This window comes from Amblyraja radiata, chromosome 17 (genome assembly GCF_010909765.2).
Source record: "Amblyraja radiata isolate CabotCenter1 chromosome 17, sAmbRad1.1.pri, whole genome shotgun sequence".
NCBI classification, from domain to species: Eukaryota; Metazoa; Chordata; class Chondrichthyes; order Rajiformes; family Rajidae; genus Amblyraja; species Amblyraja radiata.
In genome coordinates, this window is record NC_045972.1 from 36,700,400 (window position 1) to 36,724,831 (window position 24,432).

Consider the following 24,432-nt stretch of genomic DNA (forward strand, 5'->3'; position numbering starts at 1 on the left):
GTCCCACTAGGGTGATTTTTTTTTGGGTGACTACAGGCGACTGCCGCAAAATTTTCAACTTGTTGAAAATTTTTTGGCGACAGTGGCGACAATTTTTGCTGTCGTAGCTTGATGTCGTAGGTTGTCATAGGTGTCGTAGGTTGTCGCCAGGTGTCGTGGGTGCATTCCATTAAAACTAGTTCCTGGCAGTCGCCTAAAGAGTCGCCTAAGTGGGGCAAGCCCATAACAGGATGTGAATCAGTTTTCAACTTGCTATGCTGCTGAGAATCACACAGTCGGAATACCTGAGTTACACTTCCAATGATATGAAAGGAATTTATACAGAGGTGGGTTCTAGACCGTACTCCCTTGGTAACTGATGTGAACAAAAGTTTGAAATGAAATTTGTTACTAAACATAAAAATGTTTTATATCAATAATTTCTCAAATTGGGTAATGTTTTCAGTTAATTATCTGAATGCCCCTGAAGATTAAATAACTGGCTGTGGGTCTCCTTGTGGCCTCGTGTTGAAACGTGCCATGCTGTTTCTAATGATGTGTGGACTTGGACAGGATTCAATTGCATCAAAAGAAAGTTAACCACTCCTCTATCATCATCATTAAAGTCGGCTTATTTTACCGGAGCCTTTCGAAAATTTCCGAAATGTTCAGCAGCACAAACTAATGGAATGGTAAAAGGTAGGGACACGATCAGTGGAGATTACTGAACTCCTCAAGCCCATCTCTTCCAAACTCTCAGATGGTGGTGACGAGAATACACGGCTCAATTCACAAGGCAGAAGATTGAACTCTTTTACAGGTAAGCTGAGCTGTCTGTGCTTGTATAGAAAGTTAATCCTTTTCACTTCTTGCCAGCTCGGTTTTGTATTGAGTGTTAGTGATGCGTTTGATGTGGTAGAGAATGTACTCACCCATCATATGGACAAGCAGTGACATTTGTCACAAATTCCAATTGACACTTCTCGCTGTAATGATGTTTATTTTCAATATGTATAAAGAAGCCCACTTTCGTCCTCAAAAAGGATAATTAATTGTAGCTGCTGTTGCCAGCATTCGTTAGGTGGATTCAGGACAATTGTGGTTTCAACCTAATGGCACCGCACTCCTTTAATTATAATTGGAGTGAGCTTACAACTCGCTGTGGCTCATTTTTACATTGAGTGTAACATCCTTTTAGTTCCTGTTCCTTTGTAGCAAACACACCATAAAAACATATACCTTGGGACGGCACGGTGGTGCAGCAGTAGGGCTGCTGCCTTACAGCGTCAGAGACCCGGTTTCAATGCCTGACTACAGGTGCTGCTGTCTGTATGGAGTTTGTACGTTCTCCCCATGACCTGCAATCGTTTTCTCCGGGAGGACCAGTTTCCTCCCACACTCCAAAGACGTACAGATTTATAGGCTAAGTGGAGTAAAATTGAGAAATTGTCCCTAGTGTGTGTAGGATAGTGTCAGTGTGTCAGGATCGCAGGTCAGCGATGACTCAGTGGACCGAAGGGCCTGTTTCCACACTGCATCTCTATACTAAGAAACAAACTATACAGCACTCAGATATAAGCTTCTACAAAAACTTCACACTTATGTACAGTATCATAAAAACAGTGTAAGGTACACAGATATAAAGTATCATAAATTGTGTATATTTTATGGTACTTTGTTGTGTAAAGTATAAACCCTTTTTCCTAATCTAAAGTCCCACAGATGAATAGATACATCACATAACAAAGTACCATCAAACAGTGCGTACATCATGCCGATCGGAGCTGCTGGAGGTAAGACTAAAGCCCTATTTAAAACTGAAATGCTTATGCTGACTGAAGCTACAGACTCGGAATGTATTTTCAACCTTCATCTGCAACTTGAACAGAAATTTTAAAATGTGTGCGTTTTATTTTTGTAGTTTGGGCCAACATCTGAACCCCCGAGTGAGATCTCAACTGTGCACCAACTCCCAACCATTCATTATCTATATATAAAGCACATCTAAGCTACTTAATTAGGGCATTCATTGCCTTTTAAGAACTCCCAAATATTCTTTACTCTGGATTCAGCACCGGCTGCTCTATTGAACCAAGTAGACGCCCACAGTGAACCGACAAACTGAATGAAAAGATTCTTAATGCCACATTAACGCTCCCTGGACTTGAATAATCACAAAAATCAAGAGTTGCACACTTTATCACGTGATTGTATTTTCCCTTACAATGAGAGGTGTGAGACGACACAGGAAAATTGCGTTTTTATGTGCCTGCTTTCTTGGATCTGTGTCTCTTTTGCTTTGTATGATGCAAACGCAGGATATCAACGCAGTGGCCATGGACAACAAGATGCACATTCAGGCTGATGAACAGCTTCATACAAGAGCAAACAGGCTGAGGGGCAGGAGTGCCCGTCACAGCAGTTTCCAGCACCGGAGACTCTACAAGTCAGGGCTCTTTGCAGAATCTGTGCAGATCATTGAATCAAACCTACATCACAAGATTAAGAATGTACGACCTGTTAGAAAGCCTAAAGGCATTGGCAGCGTGAAATGGTTGGGAGAGGACAATGAAATCATAGAGGATGCAAAAGATGGTCTGGATAAGCGGACTGGTCAGGAACCAGCAAGAAGCAAAGGTGCAGCATCACAGATAAATCTCAATGGGAAGAAGAGAAAGAAACCAACAAAAACTAGCGAGGACTGCCTCTGGTTTGATGGATTCCATTCCACTGATTTCTTGCATGGAGCTGATTCAAGCAAACCTCTCACCTGGTTCAGTCAAAGGGACCGAGAGCTGGTGAAGTTCCTGGCTGGAGGAATTGTCCTAAAGGCTGGGTACCACACTCGGGGAGAGGAGACGGTCCGTGTGCTGCTGAGTATTAATAATTCTCTCGCTGTAGAGAGCAGCGGAGAGCAGTGTCGAGCGGGAGCCTGCGGATTGGTGAAGGAGTTGAGTGACCTGTGGGAAGTCTCTGCATTTCACCTAGACCGGATCCTGGGCCTCAACATCAGCCAGCCGGTAGTGGCACGGCGGTTGAGGTCCCACCTGCTGCCGCAACAATACGTAGATGGTTCAGCGAAGCCCATGGTGTTGTGGGAGCCATGGACGCCAATACTTCAAGGCACCGTACCACAGCAGGATGCCTTCCACATGGCCCAGTTCCCCAGTGTCTTCAGGAAGTGCCGAGAGGGGGGAAGCGAAGTGTGTGTCCGGGACAACAGCCCAGAGCTGCAGAAGATGAAACTGTTGAATTATTTTTTCCAGGTAATCTTGACACTAATATGTTTGGACATGCAGCACCTCACAATGGGTGGACTCTGGACCCTGCTTGTTTACCTTGGGGGAGGTTTGGAGCAGGAGACTATGCAGATTTACCAGGATCAGATCAAGCCTTAGAGGGTTAAATTACAAAGGCAGATTTGCTTGTGTTGCCTTGCGTAGAGAAAATTAATGGGTTACTCTGGTCGAGATGGTTTGAAAAGGGTTGATGGGGTAGAACCTGAGGGCATATGGTTTTGACATTCATTGATGTGAATGAAATAGTTTGGGGGGAGAGGGGCAAAGTATAGCTTTCTAATGTGACTACTGCCCAGTGATGAATTTCAAAGCATGATTTCCTTACTTAGATGGGGCATCTTGGTCACATGGATGAGCTGGGTCAAGGCAGGGCTGCCAATATTGGGTGATAGTTGAGAATAAGAAATTGCGAGAGACCAAGCCCGAGGGAGGGGGGGGGGGGGGGGGGGGGGGGGGAGGGGTTAAGAAATAGTCAGTGCGGTAAACAAACATAATAGTTGAGTGGCAAATGACAATAGTGCTACCTTCCCAATATTTAACTGAAGGAAATAATGGGTTATCGGGCTGTATGTTGTGACACACAGCCTGACACCTTGCATATAATTTTATTATTACACTTATCCCATCCCCCTGTATATTCCGGATTAATAAATTAAGGTTTTGTCAACTAATTACAAATCAGGCTAATTACAAATCAATAACGTTAGCCAACTCCGAAAGCACTGAGCACTGAGCATTGGGATCCAGACATCACGGACAACTGGCCTTAGTTCCCCGCTCACATCAGGCAGTGCTCTCCGTCTAAACCAGGGGCCGTGGAGCATTTTTAAAAGCGGGGGGGGGGGGGGCTGAGCGATCACCGATCACTGGCCATGGGGGTACCCGGTGAGGGAGTGTAGCAACCGTGTGGGAGGGGGGTGCTTTTTGAAATTTGATGTATTAAAACCATGTTTTAGTGCATTGTAGAAGTATGATTTCAATGTTTTTGTTTAAAGTATTTTTAAGGGGTAACTTTTTCCACACAAAGGATTGTGGGTGTATGGAACAAGCTGAGGTAGTTGAGGCAGGGACTATCCCAACATTTGAGAAACAGTTAGACTGATACATGGATAGGACAGGTTTGGAGGGATATGGACCAAAAGCAGGTAATATAGCTGGGGTATGTTGGCGGGTGTGGGCAAGTTGTGCCGAAGGGCCTGTTTTCACACTGTATCACTCTATGACTACATTATACCTCCACCAGCAATGAATGCTTCAAAATCAAGTGGTCGCATTTTATTGCCATATACTCAAGCATAGAAACACAGAAAATAGGTGCAGGAATAGGCCATTTGGCCCTTCAAGCCAGCACTGCCATTCAATATGATCATGGCTGTTCATCTAAAATCAGTACCTCTTTCCTGTTTTTTCCCCATAGCCTTGGATTTAGCTAGCCCCAAGAGCAAAATGTGACTCTCTCTTGAAAATATCCAGGGAATTGGCCTCCACTGCCTTCTGTAGTTGAGAATTCGACAGATTCACAACTCTCTGGGGGAAGAAAGTTTGTCCTCATCTCAGTCCTAAATGGCTGACCCCTTATTCTTAAACTATGTGTGGCCCCTGGTTCTGGACCCCCAACATTGGGAGCATTTTTCCTGCAGTTACAGTAAGTTAAAATCTAGCAGGCAAGCAGGATGCTTTCTCCAACCACCCCCATTTGAAGGCCACTTCCACCGCTTCTACCCAGTGCTTGGTACCTACTTCCAGCAGCCACTGGTTGTCCTCCAGGATGCACTGATCCATGCCGGTCACCAGAGCGAATTCGGCACAGAGACTCTCACGGTAGCGGTGCAACGCCTCCGACAGCCCGGGACTCTTGCACTGAGGCTGCTCCATGGCCGGAGCTGCAGCAAGCGACTCGCCAGCCCAGCAAACACTCGCCAGCCCAGCAAACATTCGCCAGCCCCGGTTCCCCATCCGCATCTGCCCCCGCCTCTGCTTCTGCTTCCATCACTCCCTCAGCCCCAGCTCTCCAACACCCGCGGCCCACGCCGTTGATATGAGTTTTGAAATTCTCGTTGATCACAGAATTTCTCACGACAGAGCGTGAGAAATTTGTGATCAGCGTGAAAGCGTGAGAATTTGGACAAATGCGTGATTCTCACACTCAATGCGTGAGAGTTGGCAGCCCTGGTCAAGGGCCTGTTTCTGTGGTGTTGCCTCTATGAGAAGCAATGGGCTCTGCCCTTGTTTATGAGGACACATTGGGCCTTTCCTTGAGATATACCAACAAATTAAAATGTTGACTCTGTGGTTCAGGATGATGAGACTAAATTATCTAAGATTCTGCTGTCAGTTTTGCCCTGTAACTTCATTTTGCCAGTGTTCATGGTAACAAAAGGTTTTTGTAAAACAAAAGACGAGTCTCTATGCTGTACCACAGTTGAACAGTAGGGGCCGCACATCCCCACAGATACTTTGTTTCTGCTGCTCAAATATTTTGTTCTGGTCTGCATCACAAATTAATCCCAAGTCAAGTGGAAAAATCTGCCCTCAAATCTCAGTGTAACTATAGTTTGGCTCCGTTCTCTTACAGTACTTTGCAATGCAGTGAAAGGAATTGGATAATGATTCACACAATGAAAGCAAGATACTGCCTGATGTTGAAAGTCTAATATTAAACAGAAAATGTTGTAAATCCCAAGCAGGGTTTGCAGAGGGTTCAACAAAACTTATATAAAGATCTATGTCGGAATTACTCCACTCACAATATAATGATCAGAGAGAGTAGTTCTCAGACATAATTAGAATATGAAAGTCGTTTAAAAACCATCAGTCCTCTTTTCAATGGCAATCTTTCTCCCAAATACTGTTAATTTAATCGGAGATGTAAGTAAGAATGGAGGATAATAGCTAGAAGAGAGCTGTGAAGAAGAATTTCAATTTTACCACCTTTGGTGAACACATTCACATAAATAAAGCACATACATGGATGCACGCATGCATATACACGTACACACACACATAAGCAAAGGACACATGTATACATACATACATACAATTTCGTTGTACATGGTTCATGTTACAATGACAATAAAGAAACTATTCTATACATACAACTCATGAACACACGCACTTCTCAAACATATGGATAGTACACACATACCCACACGTCTGCACAAAGATGCCGACAGCACACACAAACCCACACACACCACTCAAACACACATAATTGCTGAAACACGCACAGACACACAGGTCAAATGTACGGACAGCACCAACATACACAGTAACACAAACACACATAACACACTTTATCACTGACACGTGTACACAGACATACGCACACACCGCCCAACATACTTAATGCACATAATAACAGTTGCATACACACCTCAAGCGCACACATTAAACCTAGCTCTTTACATTCCACATCTTTAAGCTGCTTGGATGTTATAGGGCAGGGGGATAAAGTTGGTTCTGTTTCCCTGCTGATCACCATGCCCTCTAGCCTCAGCTCTATAAGAGGGAATATCTTTGCTTTTTTGAAGAATTTGGGTTCTCCACTGGCTGCTTTTCCTCTCAGGATTCTCTGATTGGAGCAAGCAGTGCAATTGTCCTGGACCACGGACAGGCTCTGGTGCGGATCATTGGAGCCAGTACAGGGACAGAGAATGAGAAAGGGGGAAATATATGTAACTGCCTCTGCCCGTAAAGTTGATTTTTTGGAGAGCCTTGTGCCGCAGCTCCTATTATAGATTGGTGAATTCTATTCACCATTATCCGAGCAGTAAATTGACCAGTCGGTGAGCTTAGAGATGCAGGTTGTGGGATATGGCATTGAGAGTGAGTTTGCTGACTTTGATGGCATGTGTGAGTACAGCACTGATATCATGTCCTTGTGGATAGGAGCTGCGGCACAAGGCTCTCCAAAAAATCCTAACATTGACCTTCTGAGTTATTGGGTCTCTTGGGTTTTTGAGCAAGTGCTTGTCGGGTCCCCTGGTCCTCCTCCGATGCAGGACACCCCAGCCACCGTCCATCTCTTCCAATACCACCAACGCACATTAAGACAACCCTGACCAGTTTTGCCTCATGTTGGCCCATTCTTCCCTGTTTCCCTGCACAGAGTCACTTGTAGAAAGCCAGTATCTGCACCAATAACAAAGCCTGTCCGGCCACCTGCACTGAAAGCCAAGGGAACCAGTAACACGGGGGGGGGGGGGTCTATGCCAGGACGTGCATTCTCTGCTCCTCTAAATTCAATGGCCTCACGCATGCCATTAAGCTTTAAGAGCTCCAGTCTAGCTTCAGCAAGTGCAGAGTTGCCTTATTCAGAACTAGCCATCCATAGTACTGGCTGCCTGCTGATGCATCAGTGAATGAATAACGTGGTTAGCCCTAGCTGAACCCAGGAGACATACAAATGGGCAGCAGCAGGAGATTGGCATGCTGCTTACATTCCTTTAAAGGTTAGGTGCAAAAGCAGAATTCTGTAGATGCTGGGAATCTGAACTAAATCAAAAAATGCTAACTTTACTGGTGCTCCCAATTCAGTGTACTGAGTTTGGCGCCCACAATACGATCTCATCTACACCAGGGAAATGGAACGCAGTGTTGGTGAGCGCCTTGCAGAATCAGTCCATTAGCCCCCAAGTTCCCAGTTGTCTGTCACTTTAACTCTCCAGAACACTCCCACCCTGACCTCAAAGTCTTTGACCTTCCACATTTTCCAACAAAACATAATGCAGGCTGGAGGAGCAGCTTCCAAAGTCTGACTAGCCCATTACAGCCATGCCAAATCAACACTTTGTTTCACAACAGTAACTTTATTACAAGCTCAATGGACAACTAATACACTATTCCAAGGACATGCCAATCAAAATGGGTTAGCGTATGATGAGCTCTTGAAGGCATTGGGCCTGTACTCGCTGGAGTTTAGAAAGATGAGGAGGTACCTCATTGAAACTTACCAAATAGTGAAAGGCCTGGATAGAGTGTATGTAGAGAGGATGTTTCCACTAGTGGGACAGTCTTAGGACCAGAGGCCTAAAGGGCCTGTTCCATTTGGGCGACCTAATCCACGAGTTCTGGCGGGTTTGCCCTCGACTCACGCTTGCAGCATGGTCGACACGAGGTTGTAGGAGGTCTTCGTAATTCTCCTTCGTGCTCGAGAGTGGTCTTCGCGTACTCGAGGCCTCAGCTAGGTCGCGGCGTTTTTTTCAATATGTTAAAAAATGCCCGCGAGTGAAAAAAGGTCGCCATGGAAAAAATCGATTATTTTTTAACTCATAGGTTTAGTCGTAGTAGGTCGGCATGTTAGTCGTAGGTAATCGAGGGTAGTTGAAGGTAGTCGAAGATAGTCTTCATCATAGTCGAAAGGAGATCGAAGGAGGTCGTCTTCACACTGCACTAGGAGGAGGAGTGGAGACACTTTTAAGAAGTTTAATAAAGTTTAGCGGGCATTTTACCTACCGGTAGGTCTTCCTAGGTCCTGAAACTCCAATAAGCCAATCCAAATGGCCGGTCACCGAAGGAGATGGCCTACGGCTGCCCATGAGTGCCTATCAGTAAATGCCAAACAAATTTTACTTTCGGAAAATATCCTGAAAATTTTTCCGCCACCTAGCTGAGGCCGCGAGTATGCGGGAACCTCCCTCGAGCATGAAGGAGAATTCCAGCCACCTCATACGACCTCCAAGGACCTCGTGTCGACCATGCTGCGAGTTTGAGTCCAGGGCAAACTCTTCTAAACTCGCAGCTTAGGTCGCACAAGTGGGACAGGTCCTTTAGCCTCAGTATAAAAGGATATACCTTTTACCTCTTGATTAGTACAAGTGTCAGAGGTTATGGGGAGAAGGCAGGAGAATGGGTTAGGAGGTAGAGATAGATCAGCCATGATTGAATGGCGGAGTGGACTTGATGGGCCAAATGGCCTAATTCTGCTCCTATTCCTTATGACCTTAGAATGGAGATGAGGAGGAATTTCTTTAGTCAGAGAGAGGTGAGAAGGCGGAATTCATGCCACAGACGGCAGCGAAGGGAAAGTCAATTGATATTTTTAAGGCAGAGATTGGTAGATTCTTGATTCGTACGAGTGTCGGGTAATGGGGAGAAGGCAGGAGAATGGGGTTGAGAGGGAAAGATAGATCAGCCATGATTGAATGGCGGAGTAGTCTTGATGGGCCAAGTGGCCCAATTCTGCTCCGAGAACTTATGAACATAAAATAAAAAGAATACACATATAAGCACATATCAAAGCAAAACGTTATCATTCTTATCCAAGATGCACTCAGGCCGTGAAAGCGGACAAGGTGCCCATGATACCGTGTGCAGGGACACCAAGGCAAGGATGGAAGCCTGGAACAGGGGCAGGCAGAGGTGTGGGTGGTGGTTTCAGCGGGTCAGCACATCAAACCTTTGCAGCTCACATGCACAGTCTTTCCCATTTCTTTCCATGTTCTTCCCGTTTTTGCTAGTAATTTCACATTCATTATCTTCTTACACTTAAAACCCCACCAGTCCAACTAATGTTATTTACTTTGTGCTGGAAGGAATTGCAGATGCTGGTTTAAACTGAAGATAGACACTAAAAGCTGGAGTAACTCAGCCGGTCAGACAGCATCTCTGGAGAAAAGGAATAGGTGATTAGAGTCTGAAGAAGAGTCTCGACCCGAAATGTCACCTATTCCTTTACTCCGGAGATGTTGTCTGACCCGGAGTTCCACCAGCTTTTAGTGTCTAACTAATGTTATTCACTAAATGTCTTTAACCAACCTCCACAAACATTCAACATACTATCAAAAATCCTTCTCTTTGTCCTCCACCCCACCACCTCTCTCTGCATTGCAAAGCTGCATCGACCTGAGACATTCTCTCTCCGCCGATGCTGCCTGGCCTGCTGAGTATTTTCTATTTTTATTTCAATCCCCATGCTGCATATTTAGGGCATGTAAAATTGAGCTTGCACGGCCAATGCAAGAAGCAGTCACACAGGTAATTCATTTTGTTTCTCACGAGATATCTTCCATGATCCGAAGCACTGAATCAGTTAAACGTGTTTTCGCAAAAAACACCTTTGATTCACCAAGCAGGAGACCTCCAGTTTCAGTTCAATACATTGAATGGATAACCTCTGCCTTGTTCAGACTGCTGCAGACATTAATCATGCTCAAACAGTGGAAACTTGGATTGTCAATCAGCAGCAGACAGATCTGTTAGCCGATACCATGTAGCACTGATAATGCTTGCAAAGGCCAAGAGCCCACACTTCCCAGCCTCAGGCTGGCAGAGCGGAGGTTGGGAGAGATGAATTTGAGATCGGAGTTACGCACAGAGCATTTGATTCACCAAAACAAAACCCAGAGTCTATTATTAAGTTGTATAGTCTTTGAATTTCCATCCCAGTCAACAGTGGCCACATCAGTGAACAATTTTTAAAACATTTCTCTATTTAAAGATTTAGCTCTTTATAAAATATTGACAGTACAGTCAACCCCTTGTGTTACACGAGGGCGGGGGGGATGTTCCTAGAAAACGATCGTTAACAGGATTCTTCGTATAGCGAGTTGAAGCATTATATTGATTATATTGAAAAAAATTATATTGATTAACTCACCAGGACCCTGGCTCCCTCCCAACTCACCAAGACCCTGGCTCCTGCAATCCCTTTAAACTGACCAGGATCCCATTTTTTCTACATTCCCTTGAAACCTAAGGGTTCATTGGGAAACTAATACATTACTATGTAATGTCTACAAAAAGTGAGGTAAAGAAATGTTGAGGTCATAGTCCAGGAAATCTGCTAAACCAGTCCCACCAAAGTCCCAAGCCTGCCGGAATATCAGAGTTTTACTGTAGTTGAGAAAAAAACAAGATGCTGGAGGAACTTAGTGGGTGGAGCAGCATCTGTGGGGGGAGCAGTGGCGGACTGGCCAGGGTGTCAGCTTGCCCGATGGCAAGTCGGCCCCTGATGAAGTGGGCCCCCTATATCAAGTGGGCCCCTGATGAAGTGGGCCCCCTTTGTCTCCAGGCAACCAATATTTTTAGACCCAGTCTGCCACTGGGGTGGGGAGGATGGGGAGGGAGGGAGGGATTGTCAGTGTTTTGAGTCAAGTTTACTGGGGTATGTTTTGTGTTTTTATTCATCATCCCATGTGAGTTTTCTACCACGTCGAGAGAACAGCCATTCAAATGAATAGGACAAATCAGGTGGTAGAAAGAAGATAAGTCAAGCTTTTCATTTGATTTAAGTAAATCAGTTTACCTGTTTTTAATTTACTTTATTTGTTTTAATATTATGTTTCTCAATAGCAGGTCTTGAATGATTTTCAAGAATCAGGAGAGTTTTATTGAAATTCTTTCTTGCATTTCAGTACAGTCCAGAGATACAGCGTGGAAACAGGCCCTTCGGCCCACCGAATCCGCGCCAACCAACAATCACCCGTATATTAGTTCTATCCTACACACTAGGGATAATTTTACAGAAGCCAATTAACCTGCAAACCTGCACGTCTTTGGAATGTGGGAGGAAACCGGAGCACCTGGAGAAAACCCACGCGGTCACGGGGAGAATGTACAAACTCCGTATAGACAATCACCTTGTAGTCAGAATCAAGTCTTTGGCGCTGCAATTCTACCGCTGCACCACCCTTAAAGCAATACAATTGAATGTGAATATAAGAAATGTTCATAAACGTTTAATGTAATCAGTGGAAAGGAGACTCAGTGAATCCCTGAGGTGGAACAATAGACAATAGGTGCAGGAGTAGGCCATTCAGCCCTTAGAGCCAGCACCGCTGGAACCTTTCCCCTCCAGAGCCACTCCGTTAATGCTGCCAACTGCTTGTGCCGGGGGAGGTCTTATGTTACCCTGGCTTTTGCTGATGAGCTGAGTGACTGGCTTCTGGTGGAAAACTGCTCCGGAAGAGGCAGCGTGGTCCTGAGCCACAGCCAATCCCCGGGCAGTGGCAGATTTGCAGCACGCTCTGCGATGCAATGAGCCGAGAAGGAAAAGGACAGTTCCTCATTACAACCGCACTCTGGGAACTGGACTGGTCCCAGCAATGCGGAGACCGGCCAGATTACCAGCAATGCATCCCACAGATCAGTTTAGCAGTGAATATGGTCGTAAGGCTCCATCTGTTTCCTGGAAATCAGGAGCTTAATGGAGCAGCACAGGGATTGTCATTTGGTGACTGTCATGCTTTCAGTATTGCCACTACAAATCTAGGGACAATAATCTGTCCTGAAACAGATAACATCCCCATTCCCCGACAAATGGATTTGGCAACTCGTATCAATAACTAAAATAACCTTTACAGCAGGAGATCACTCTGCTGTTGTATTCCTGTGGTCTTGTGTATATTGTTCAGTGACCTGCAACATTAGCTCCTGCTTCTCCACAAATACAGCCTTCCCAGCCAAGCGCTCCTGTCCTCATTCCCATGTACAACTTGGCCTCAATCACACGCAGAGAATGTACTTTGCATGCTGTTGACAGGAATTCTGTTCATTTCTTCCACAATTATTTTGTTTATTTCAGGATGTGGAGATCATTCTGGCCAGCTTCAACAAAGGGAAGGAGAAGCACACAGTTACTTTCGGAGATTTGGATTGGTAAGTGTTTCTGCAGTACCTAGAAAAAAATGTTAAATTACAAGTAATGCACGCAGGTTGTAACAACAAAGCAGGCCATTCAGCCCAGTCAGTCCATCCTAGCCCCTTTGTTCAATGGGTCATTAATGGCAATTAAGATGATTGTGTTTTATTCCCGTCACTTCCTGCATTAGAATTCCAGAATTCAGAAGTGCATCACAGGTTAATGATGGAGAGAAATGTCTGAGAAGAATCCTGAGTCATTCTTATGCCACAACACAATGTGGTGATGTTGTGAATGTATAAGAAAGCTGAAAGCAGTTTAGCACATGATCTTAATTCACCGGGGAATGATGTAAAGTGGGCTGTCACACCCCTACGGCCAAAGGTTTACTGAGAGACAGCACCTTTCTTGAGGTTCCAAGAACAGTTTGCCTATCTGTTCCATCTGGTGATACTTTGAAATGAATTGGTTTTAAAAGCTGGAAAGGGTGCAGTAATCTACGAGGATGTTGCCAGGACTGGACGGCCTGAGCTACAGGGAGAGGATGTTGCCAGGACTGGAAGGCCTGAGCTACAGGGAGAGGTTGAGCAGACTCGGACTCCATGGTATTTCTTCTTCACAAACCCATAAATAACCAGGGGGACATTTATCGTGGTCAGTTAGCCAACCAACCCACGTGTCTTTGGGAGGTGGGTGAATCTGGAGGAAACCCATCCGGTTACGGAGAGAACACGCAAACTCCACATGGACAGCAGCAGTGAAGTTGGGTTGCCGGAGTTGAGAGATAGTGGCTCTACAAGCTGACCTGCCTAGAGTGAACAAAAGATAGACACAACATTGTCAGAGGTTATGGGGAGAAGGCAGGAGAATGGGGTTAGGAAGGAGAGTAGATCTGCCATGATTGAATGGCGGAGTAGATTTGATGGGCCAAATAGCCCAATTCTACTCCTATTCTTTATGACCTTATGACTTAAAATGCTGGAGTATCTCAGCAGGTCAGACAGAATCTCTGGAGTAGAAGAAAAGGTGATGTTTTGGGTCAAGACCCTTCTTCAGACTGAGAGTAAGGGGAGAGGGAGTCTCGTAATATTGAAGGGTAAGGTGTGAAAATGACTGATCAAAACACAGACGATGGTAAGGAAATGTAGAATGATTCATTGTTAGCTGAAGGGAAGGTGACAAGGGGGCATACAATCAGTAAAATTAATCAGAAGTGCAGTGAAACTATACAGAGAACTGGGGTAGGGAAGGGACTGAGAGAGAGAGAGAGGGAGAAAGTCAGTGGTAATCTTTCACGGAGCGGTACTGGAAGACCATTGCCCTGAAGAAGTAACTCCAGAAATGTAGCTGGTTGTGGTGATTGTTTGCGATGTCTTTACTGAATAACTACTGTCCAAAGATCAGCATAGATAAAGACAAATTAAATTGGAAACTATAATATATGTAACATTTAATGCAGAAAACAAAATATTTAAGCAGAAGCGAACTATTGCAAGTTAGTTATGATTTTAAAAAATCCCCAATAATCTGGAAAGCTAACCAAAATAGAAATATGAATCCTGATATCTGGGATAATATTCAGTTAAAACATAAAAGTGCCGCAACTGCTATACAGATCATGCGGCACCTGTGGAGGGAGAAACAATGTTAATGCTTCAGGTCACTGAACTTTTAAAAGAACTGATGGTGACCTAAAATAATATATCAATTTTCACTCCTCGACAGACGCTGCCTGACCTGCTGAGTATTTCCAACTTTTTCTGTTTTTAGACAATAGACAATAGACAATAGGTGCAGGAGTAGGCCATTCGGCCCTTCGAGCCAGCACCGCCATTCAATGTGATCATGGCTGATCATCCCCAATCAGAACCCCGTTCTTGCCTTCTCCCCATATCCCCTGACTCCGCTATTTTTAAGAGCCCTATCTAGTTCTCTCTTGAAAGCATCCAGAGAACCTGCCTCCACCACCCTCTGAGGCAGAGAATTCCACAGACACACAACTCTCTGTGAGAAAAAGTATTTCCTCGTCTCCGTTCTAAATGGCTTACTCCTTATTCTTCAGATTCAGATTCAGATTCAACTTTAATTGTAATTGTCAGTGTACAGTACAGAGACAACAATATTCTTAAACTGTGGCCCCTGGTTCTGGACTCCCCCAACATCGGGAACATGTTTCCTGTCTCTAGCGTGTCCAAACCATTAACAATCTTATATGTTTCAATGAGATATCCTATCATCCTTCTAAACTCCAGAGTATACAAGCCCAGCTGCTCCATTCTCTCAGCATATGACAGTCCCGCCATCCCGGGAATTAACCTTGTAAACCTACACTGCACTCCCTCAATAGCAAGAATGTCCTCCCTCAAATTAGGGGACCAAAACTGCACACTATACTCCAGGTGTGGTCACTAGGGCTCTGTACAACTGCAGAAGGACCTCTATGCTCCTATATTCGACTCCTTTTTGTTTTAGATGTCCGGCTTCTGCAGTTTTATGCTTCAAAGACTATTTAATATTGTGAGCTCCAGAACCATTAGAGGGAATTGAATATTACGAGCTGTTTCTTGTACTCCTTGTAAAACTCAGATTTCCATATCTATAGCGGTTTAGTTAACATATCAGATGCTCTGCGAAGAGATGAAAGTTAGAAGGCTGAATTTGAATTTTGAAAACTAGCTGCATTGTTTCCAATGATAGCTTTAATGAATAGCCTTAATTTAAAAATTCCAGTTCCAATTTTTCCCCCCGATCCTTTTAAGATCCTCTCTTTTGCCTTGTGAAATTCTACAACTCTTCAAGAACTCCACACTCCTCTAACTTGGGCATCCATCCATCGGCACTGATAACTCTGCCTTTAGTCAACAGGTCCAGGCGCTCAGGGGCTGCGCTCCAGTGATCATTCCCCTTCCTTAAGCATTCAGAGTATCAGAGTTTAGAGATACAGAGCAGAAACAGGCCCTTCGGCCCATCGAGTCCACGCCGTCCAGCAATCTCCCCGCACAATAGCACTATCCTACACACTCGGGACAATTTACAATTTTACCTAAGCCAATTAACCAACAAACCTGTACGTCTTTGGAGTGGAGAGGAAACCAGAGCACCTGGAGAAAACCCATGCAGTCGGTCATTTGGAGAACGTACAAACTCTGTACAGACAGCACCCGTAGTCAGGATCGAACCCGGGTCTCTGGAGCTGTAAGGCAGCAACTCCACCGCTGCCCAATCTGGAAACCTTATAGTATCCATCCCTGACTGGGTGTCATGCTCCTTAAATCTGCCGAAGGATATTTTTTTCAATGTTGTGTCATTTGAATGGATTTTTATCCCCCAATGTTCTATATTTTAAAAAGGATATATTGTTCTCTGGCCGGCTACAGGATACCTCCCAGAACTCTGAAGATCATCTCGTCACAGTGCCTGTCCGAAATGCTCCTGCGTTCCTTGTACGAAGACCAGGAATATTGGCAGAGTAAAGGGACAGTCTCCCTTTTGAAGCTGGTGGACAGAATTAGTAAAAGAGCGCAGGTTTTATTGCAGCATTTTACTGACAAACACATGCAGCATAGGAGACCAGACATGTGAAATGAAAATATTGTCTGAACTTGAAATAACCAACCAACAGGGCGGCACTGTGGCACAGTGATAGGGTTGCTGCATTGCAGCACCTGAGACCCGGGTTCGATCCTGACTACGGGTACTGTCTGTACAGAGTTTGTTCGCTCTCCCCGTGACTGTGTGGGTTTTCCCCGGGTGCTCCGGTTCCTCCCACACTCTAAAGGCGTACAGGTCTGTAGGCTAATTGGCTTCGGTAAAGATTGTAAATTGTCCCTAACGTGTAGGTCTGTGCTAGTTTACGGGGATCGCTGGTCGTTACGGACTCAGTGGGCCGAAGGGCCTGGTTCCGTGTTATATCTCTAAACTAAACCAAACCAAACAGTTAATTTCACATACAGACCTCCCCGACCTACACTATAGACGACTTGTGTAAACTCACACTTATCGTAAAAAGCTCTGTACACACTCCCTAGTACAATAACGGCAGTTTATAATTTCCACTCCAACGAACAATCACTCAAGTTTACATCAGAAATAAGTCAGTAATGGCGGCAGTGCTTACCCAGAAGGCAGCGCTCCGCAGAAAGTGCCCCAGTCGCAGCCAGACGCTGTTGAGAGTTAATGCTCTCAGTTGGCTATTTTGGGCAGGGGATGAGGATGGTGATTTCAACTTATGTTAAATCTGGCTTACGTAAGGGTTCACGGAACGTAATCCTTACACAAGTCGAGGAGTGCCTGAATACTGTTTGATCCAATAATTCACCCGAGTGAATGAATATGGACAGTAAGGGGAGAAGGATACATTGTGAATATTATCATTGATCACATAATGTAGCTGCCTAATCACATCGTTCTGGCACTGCCATCAATGGTGATTGTCCTTGTTTGAACAGCGAGCTGTTCCAATACAATTACAGCACTGGCATGTACCTGACTACATGGCAAATCTCCCAGCTATGCCCTGTTCACAAAAAGCAGGACAAATCCTATCCCAATAATAACTGCCAACACGTCTCGTTCTCAGTCTTCAGTGACTGTGCAGTCGACAAAGAGCTGAGAAGCGACCTCTGATCCCCAACACCCCGCTCACCAGTACATGGTTTGGGTGCCACCAGGTCTACTCAACTCATAGCACTGGTTGAAACACGGATGAATGGGCTGAACTCCAGCAGTGAAGTAATGGTCTTGATGTCAAGGCTGTGTTCAGTGGGTGGTGAATCTGTGGAATTCTTTGCCACGGAAGGCTGTAGAGACCAAGTCAGTGGATATTTTTAAGGCAGAGATTGATAGATTCTTGATTAGTACAGGTGTCGGAGGTTATGGGGAGAAGGCAGGAGAATGGGGTTAGGATGGAGAGACAGATCAGCCATGATTGAATGGCGGAGTAGGTCCGAGTGGCCTAATTCTACTCCTATCACTTATGATTTATGACCTTATGAGTGTGGTATCAAGAAATCCACATAAAGCTAAAGTCATGGCCATTCAATGGGAAAACATTTGTGACTGGAGTTTAGTTTAGTTTAGAGATACAGCGTGGAAATAGGCCCTTAGGCCCACCAAGTCCACACCGACCATCGATCATCCGATCACACTCGTTCTGTCTTATCCCACTTTCTCATCCACTCCCTAAACATTAAGGGCAGTTTACAGAGGCCCAATAACCTACAAACCCGCATGCCTTTGGGATGTGGGAGGAAACCTAAGCACCCAGAGGAAACCCACGTGGTCACAGAGAGAACGTGCGAACTCCACACAGACAGCACCCGAGGTCAGGATCGAACCCGGGTCCCTGGCGCAGTAAGGCAGCAACTCTGCCGCTGCATCACCGTGCTGCCCCAAACATCTGCCCATACTCTTTGCCTATTGATGCTCCAGCTACAGAAAAACGGCAGTAACCTGGCACCGTGAGGATCTTGGTGCTGGAAAAGCAGATTCTGTTTCTCACTAGTTACATTTTTAACAACTTTGAACTTGAATCATACAAAATGGTACCAGAAACGCGGCGACTCTTGTCGAAAATAAAGTACCATTGAATACATTGTCGTATAATACATTTTCCAGTGATCCTGGTGGGTTTAAAGGTACTGCGGGTGTTTAAAAGGGGAGGGAGCCGGATGAGCCGTGGTGTGGTATTATTGAAGTGTTACTACAGTTTCTCTGTAGTTTAACATTCAGAGGCAGTCACCCATATTATTTTAGTAATATACAAACACATCTTCTCTGTTCCTTTTACCTGGTTGTTACGGAAAATACACTACTGCAGTTAGTTAGCAGTGCAAGTGAACTTTGAATCACCCTCGTTTGATGTTTAACAAATAGATACATAGCCTTTAATATTTAAAAAAGGAGAGAAAATGCCAGTCTGATTTGTAAATGACTGATTGACTAAAAGAATGTGAACAATTACAGCCTTGAAGTTTCATGCTCTTTGGCAGCAGAGTAATACTTCATCTGTTACTGGACGTAATAAAAATGAGCAAAATATGAAAATTGCCTTCATTTCCCTATTCTATTACCCAAGGCAAATATCCAACCTGAGGCCTGTGTCTTTACAAAATAGTTCAGAGTCTGCATTTGCAAACAGTCCCAAAACAATCGAAAGTTTGTTCTGTTATGGGTCCAATATCTAATGTGATAAAGCTAGGAATGAGTTTGTCAATAAATGAAAAGCAGAACTTGTAGATGCTAGAAATCTGAACCAAGAACAGGAAACAGACCCGAAACGTCATCTATCCATGTTCTTCTGTCTAACCCGCTGAGTTGCTCCAGCATTTGTGTCTTTCTCTCTTTATCTTACCCCAGATACAACCTGTCCAGCTGAATGTTTCCAGCATTTTCTAACTCGATCAGTAACGATCGTTTCGCCGAACACCTCCGCTCGGTCCGCAAGAACCTATCTGACCTCCCGGTGGCTCAGCACTTCAACTCCCCCTCCTATTCCCCGTCTGACCTCTCTGTCCTGGGTCTCCTCCATGGCCAGAGTGAGCAACACCGGAAATTGGAGGAACAGCACCTCATATTCCGCTTGGGGAGTCTGCATCCTGCGGGCATGAACATTGAATTCTCCCAATTTTGTTAGCCCTTGCTGTCTCCTCCCCTTCCTCAGCCCTCGGGCTCCTCCTCCTCCTTTTTCCTTTCTTCTCCCCGCCACCCCCCATCAGTCTGAAGAAGGGTTTCGGCTCGAAACGTTGCCTATTTCCTTCGCTCCATAGATGCTGCTGCACCCGCTGAGTTTCTCCAGCATTTTTGTGTACTCTGTTCAATATCTTGACATAATACTTATCGAGCAAATAGTGCCTAATTCATGCACATCCCTACAATCTACCAACCAGGTCATCATGGAAATCATACTGAAGATAGGCACAAAATGCTGGAGTAACTCAGTGGGTCAGGCAGCACCTCTGGAGAAAAGGAATAGGTGGCATTTCGGGTCAGAATCCTTCTTCCGACCGGGGACTTTTCTGCAGTCTGAAGAAGGGTTCCGATTTGAAACGTCACCTATTCCTTTTCTCCAGAGATCCTGCCTGACCCGTGGAGTTTCTCCAACATTTTGTGTCTATCTTCGGTATAAACCAGCATGTGCAGTTCCTTCTTACACATAGAAAGCACACTGTTGGTTGGTATCATAACTTGATTAGGGACAGCTCTGCCCAAGACTGCAAGTAATTGCTGAGGGCTGTAAATGTAGTCCAGTCCTTCACGCAGTCTAAGCCTCCCATCATTGACTCCATCTACATTGCAAGCTGCTTCGGAAAAGCAGCCTGAGGAAGGGTTTCGGCCCAAAACGTCGCCTATTTCCTTCGCTCCATAGATGCTGCTGCACCCGCTGAGTTTCCCCAGCAATTTTGTGTACCCCAGCATAATCAATGACTTGTTCCACCCTGGTCATTCCTTCTTCTCCCTGCTTCAGTCGGGCAGAGGGTAAATAAGCTTGAAGGTGCCCACCACCAGCTTTAGGAACAGCTTCTTCCACTCTATCAGGCTTCTGAACAGTCCTTCCATCAGCTGGGATTCACTTCTATCCCTTTGCAGACATTGGGCTTTGTCTCTGGAACTGATGTGCTACAATGCTAAGTAGTATATTCTGCACTCTGTATCCTCCCCTTCACTTTACCTATTGTACTTGTGGTTGACGATTGTATTTAGGTATTGTACCATCTGATAACATGCAAAACCAAGTTTTTCACTGTACCCCGGTACACTTGACGACAAACCTAAACCCTTGCATGTGATCTATTCCATGCACCTGGTGAATGCGGTCTGTACTGTGTGTACTTAGCCCAATGTCTCACTCAGTCTGAACACTGTGGATTTAAGCTCCTGCTCTGAGCTTTAATCACACGATCTCGGCTGATAACACTAGACGTGTTCTCCTTCACATAAGTCGTTAAACTGAGATCTCCTTCGCCCTTTCAGAAGGACGAGTGAGATATGAGGCGGTCATATGAGAAGGAGCTGGGTTGTTCTAGTTTCCTAGTTGGAGATCTTCCATGTTTGATGATGAGATGTTTTGATGCTGGACATCTGATCACGTTACATGTGATTATCCGTCATGCGCCTGCCTCCCTACATTTACCTAGCGACAGTTGCGTCCCTTGAACATCAGTGCCTGTGATGTTGTGCCAGTTGTTGCTTTGCCAGAGACTCCAAGAGCCAAGATACCATTGAACTGTGGGCAGGTGGGGTGGAAACCCAACCGAGGAAGAGTGACAGAGACCAGCGTGGACAATATCTGCAGGGAAAAAAAACCCTGAACAGGCGTGTGATAATAATCACATCATTCCTTTATAATATTGCTGAGTGGACAATAAATTTGGCAGGTACACCAGGGGATCAACCTCTCGCTCTCCAAAATAGCGGCATGTTATATTTTTACCTTCATACACACACAGTCATTGGTGTCATGTCCTATTGGAAATTGGCAACTACAGCCCTGTGGGATGTTCTCATTCCTGCAGGGTGAGGCAGCTTCCATATTCATGTTCATTCTTTGAAGTGAAACCTAAATCCCCATCTGATAGTCAGGGTGATAGTATTACCCGACAAGGCACAAGCGACTGCAGACTAGAGAATCAACAACCTGTCGCCCCGTCCCCCTCGCCACCTGTGTCAATCATCTCATCTGTAGCATTGTTCCCTTCTGTCCTTGATGCAGATGTAGAGTTGCTGCCTATCCTACACACTAGGGACAATTTTACATTTTTACCGAAGTCAATCAACCTACTAACCTGTATGTCTTTGGAGAGTGGGAGGAAACCGGAGCACCCGGGGAAAACCCACGCCGTCGCAAGCAGAATGTACAAACTCTGTGCTGAAAGGGTGGTGGGTGTATGGAACAAGCTGCCAGAGAGGGTAGTTGAGGCGGGTACTTCAACAGCATTTAAAAGGCACTTTAACAGGTACATGATTAAAAAAGAAACTTGAGAAGAATATAGGCCAAACGTGGGCAAATGGACTAGTGTAGATGGGACATCTTGGCCAGATGGGCTGTTTGGCCTATTTCCATGCTATATGACTCTATGACTCTTCAGTTCTATACAAACTACCTGATGTTTGTGAAACACAAAATCAAACTGACACATGGCTCAAAATGAACTAAAAATAAAAATTCAAGTTATAACGCATGTAAAATTTACCTCTCAATGGAGCCATAACACATTTTGCATAAACCCAAGTTCTTTCTGCCAGTGTAAAACATGGCTTTGTCTTGCTCTCCTTAGATTAAATATCACTTTGAACTGGCATGTTTTACAGTTTGTACACATCAGCTATTTCTGGTGAGTATTTCTTTATTCTCTGACATTCAAAGTCCCCTCTGTTCAATGCTGCTTTCATTAAAGGTGACTCAGCAAAGCTGATCCATTCTCTCAGCATCTTTGATCTGTTTGAATTATTCTGGAAATGGCCTTTTTTAAACAAATATTGGATGTTCAAATAATTCTCAATGCCAGTTCCCTCGGTCCTGCTGATGCAAAGGAAAATGCGGAAGATTGGCTGTCAGATTCATATTTGCAAATGTCATGTCTCAAGCTGTTCCATCAGAGAAGTAAAATCAAGATTCATTGAGTAAACTAATGCTGATGTGCTGTGTCTAAAAAAAGTAAGAGCCCATTCAATTCATTGCATCCATACTATCTCTAGCAGAACAGTCCACTAAGTTGCAAACTGCTGCATTTTCTACAACATATTCCTTCAACTAAATGCAACACAATGGCACAACTGCCCCTGCGCCACTGTGCTGCCCATTTTGGACAGAGATGACAAGAAATGTCTTCAATCCGAAGGCGTGAATCTTTAGAATTCTCTACCTTGAAGGGAAATGGAGTGCTAGCCATTGATAGTGTTCAAAATTGATACAAATAGATTTATGGATATTTTAAAAAGTCCATTGAATGGGATTAGTAGCAGGAAAATGGCGTAGAGAGGGTCAGCCATTGCATGACAGCGCACCCAATGGTCTGAATAGCCAACCCTTGCTCATATAGCCAATGTTCTTAGATAGAATCTGAAATAAAACATGTGGTGGAAGTACTCAGCGAATGGGGCAGGGTCTGTGGAGAATGAATTAATCCCATGTCTCTGATTTTGTCACTGCCTTGTTATTTATTTATTACGCCACAGAATGGGAACATTTGGCCCATTAAATCTATGCCACCTCCCAGTACAGCTATCCATCCGTCCTAATTCCCTCTCTCCTTATTTCCTTATAGCTCTACCACTTTAGAGGTTAGATTTTAGACTTTAGAGATGTGGTGCGGAAACAGGTCCTTTGGCCCACCAGCGATCACCCCATATACTAATCTACACACACAATGGACAATTTCAAGTTCAAGTTCAAGTTCAAGTGAGTTTATTGTCATGTGTCCCTGATAGGACAATTAAATTCTTGCTTTGCTTCAGCACACAGAACACAGTAGGCATTTACTACAAAACAGATCAATGTGTCCATATACCGTAATATAAATATATACACACATGAATAAATAAAATGATAAAGTGCAAATAACAGATAATTGGTTATTAATAATCAAAGTTTTGTCTGAGCCAGGTTTAATAGCCTGATGGCTGTGGGGAAGTAGCTATTCCTGAACCTGGTTGTTGCAGTCTTCAGAGCCAATTAACCTATAAACGTGTACGTCTTTGGAGTGTGGGAGGAAACAGAGCACCCGGAGAAAACCACGCAGTCACAGAGAGAAAGTACTAACGCCCTACAGACAGCACCTGTAGTCAGGATCAAAACCGGGACTCTGGCGCTGTAAGGCAGAAACTCTTCCACTGAGCCACTTACTTTCTTACTCTCTCATCAACTCCACTTTGATTCTTGCTGCCACTTACATACACTAAAGAATAATTTACCACAATTAATTAATCCAGCAGCATAGGTTTACACATGTTGTCTTTTCTACCAGAATGTAATAACTCATACCTGACTGTCATCTGAACGTCATCCGCCAGAAGTCTGCCCATCCCACTGGCTGGTTTGAGCCCTCTGGAACTCTGCATACAGTATACAACATTTGCTAGCAGTTCTGTGTCTTTGGCATTTCTAATCTCTAACATGCTTGTGAAGTTTGTTCTCTGAGTCACTCCACCCTGCTTATTCCTTTATAAGCCTTCATGGACATGCTGGGGATTAATTACAGTTTGTTAACACAGGTTGCGTGATCCAAATCAGACAAAAAAGTGCAGAAAATGACTACACCTAAAGATCCAGCACATTAAAATTGAGGAAGTCTGATGAATGTGAATTAGATGAACGTTTTCTCATTTCAATTGAAAGATGTACGGTGACCGACAACGGAGGACCCGCTCGCCACAGAACGAGGATCGAGGATCACCCATTGCGGACCGATGGCAGGTGACCCACCGGTATGCATGGCTCATGGACTGTGGACTCTGGACACAGCCCTGAGCCACTAGCATTGATGGGACTGACCCATGCCATCGAGAGAGAACAGGCGAACTGTCGAGAACAATGGGGGGGCCTGGCGGGGGGCGTCAATAACAATGGGGGGGGCT

General features: G+C 44.7%; 1 protein-coding gene across 2 annotated transcripts; it reads left to right on the plus strand.

Annotated features, from left to right (window-relative positions):
• The first annotated feature begins 213 nt into the window (after positions 1-213).
• Positions 214-17,734, plus strand: LOC116982755 (Golgi-associated kinase 1A-like). Of its 2 annotated transcripts, XM_033036167.1 has the most exons (5): positions 214-799; positions 1,694-1,772; positions 1,901-3,245; positions 12,802-12,875; positions 16,236-17,734. In XM_033036167.1, exons 3-5 carry the CDS (start codon positions 2,205-2,207, stop codon positions 16,438-16,440), a joined length of 1,320 nt encoding a protein of 439 aa, XP_032892058.1. In that variant the 5' UTR covers positions 214-799; positions 1,694-1,772; positions 1,901-2,204; the 3' UTR covers positions 16,441-17,734. The 2 variants fall into 2 exon arrangements, with proteins under 2 accessions (XP_032892058.1, XP_032892059.1); XM_033036168.1 differs by lacking the exon at positions 1,694-1,772.
• The last annotated feature ends 6,698 nt before the right edge of the window (positions 17,735-24,432 follow it).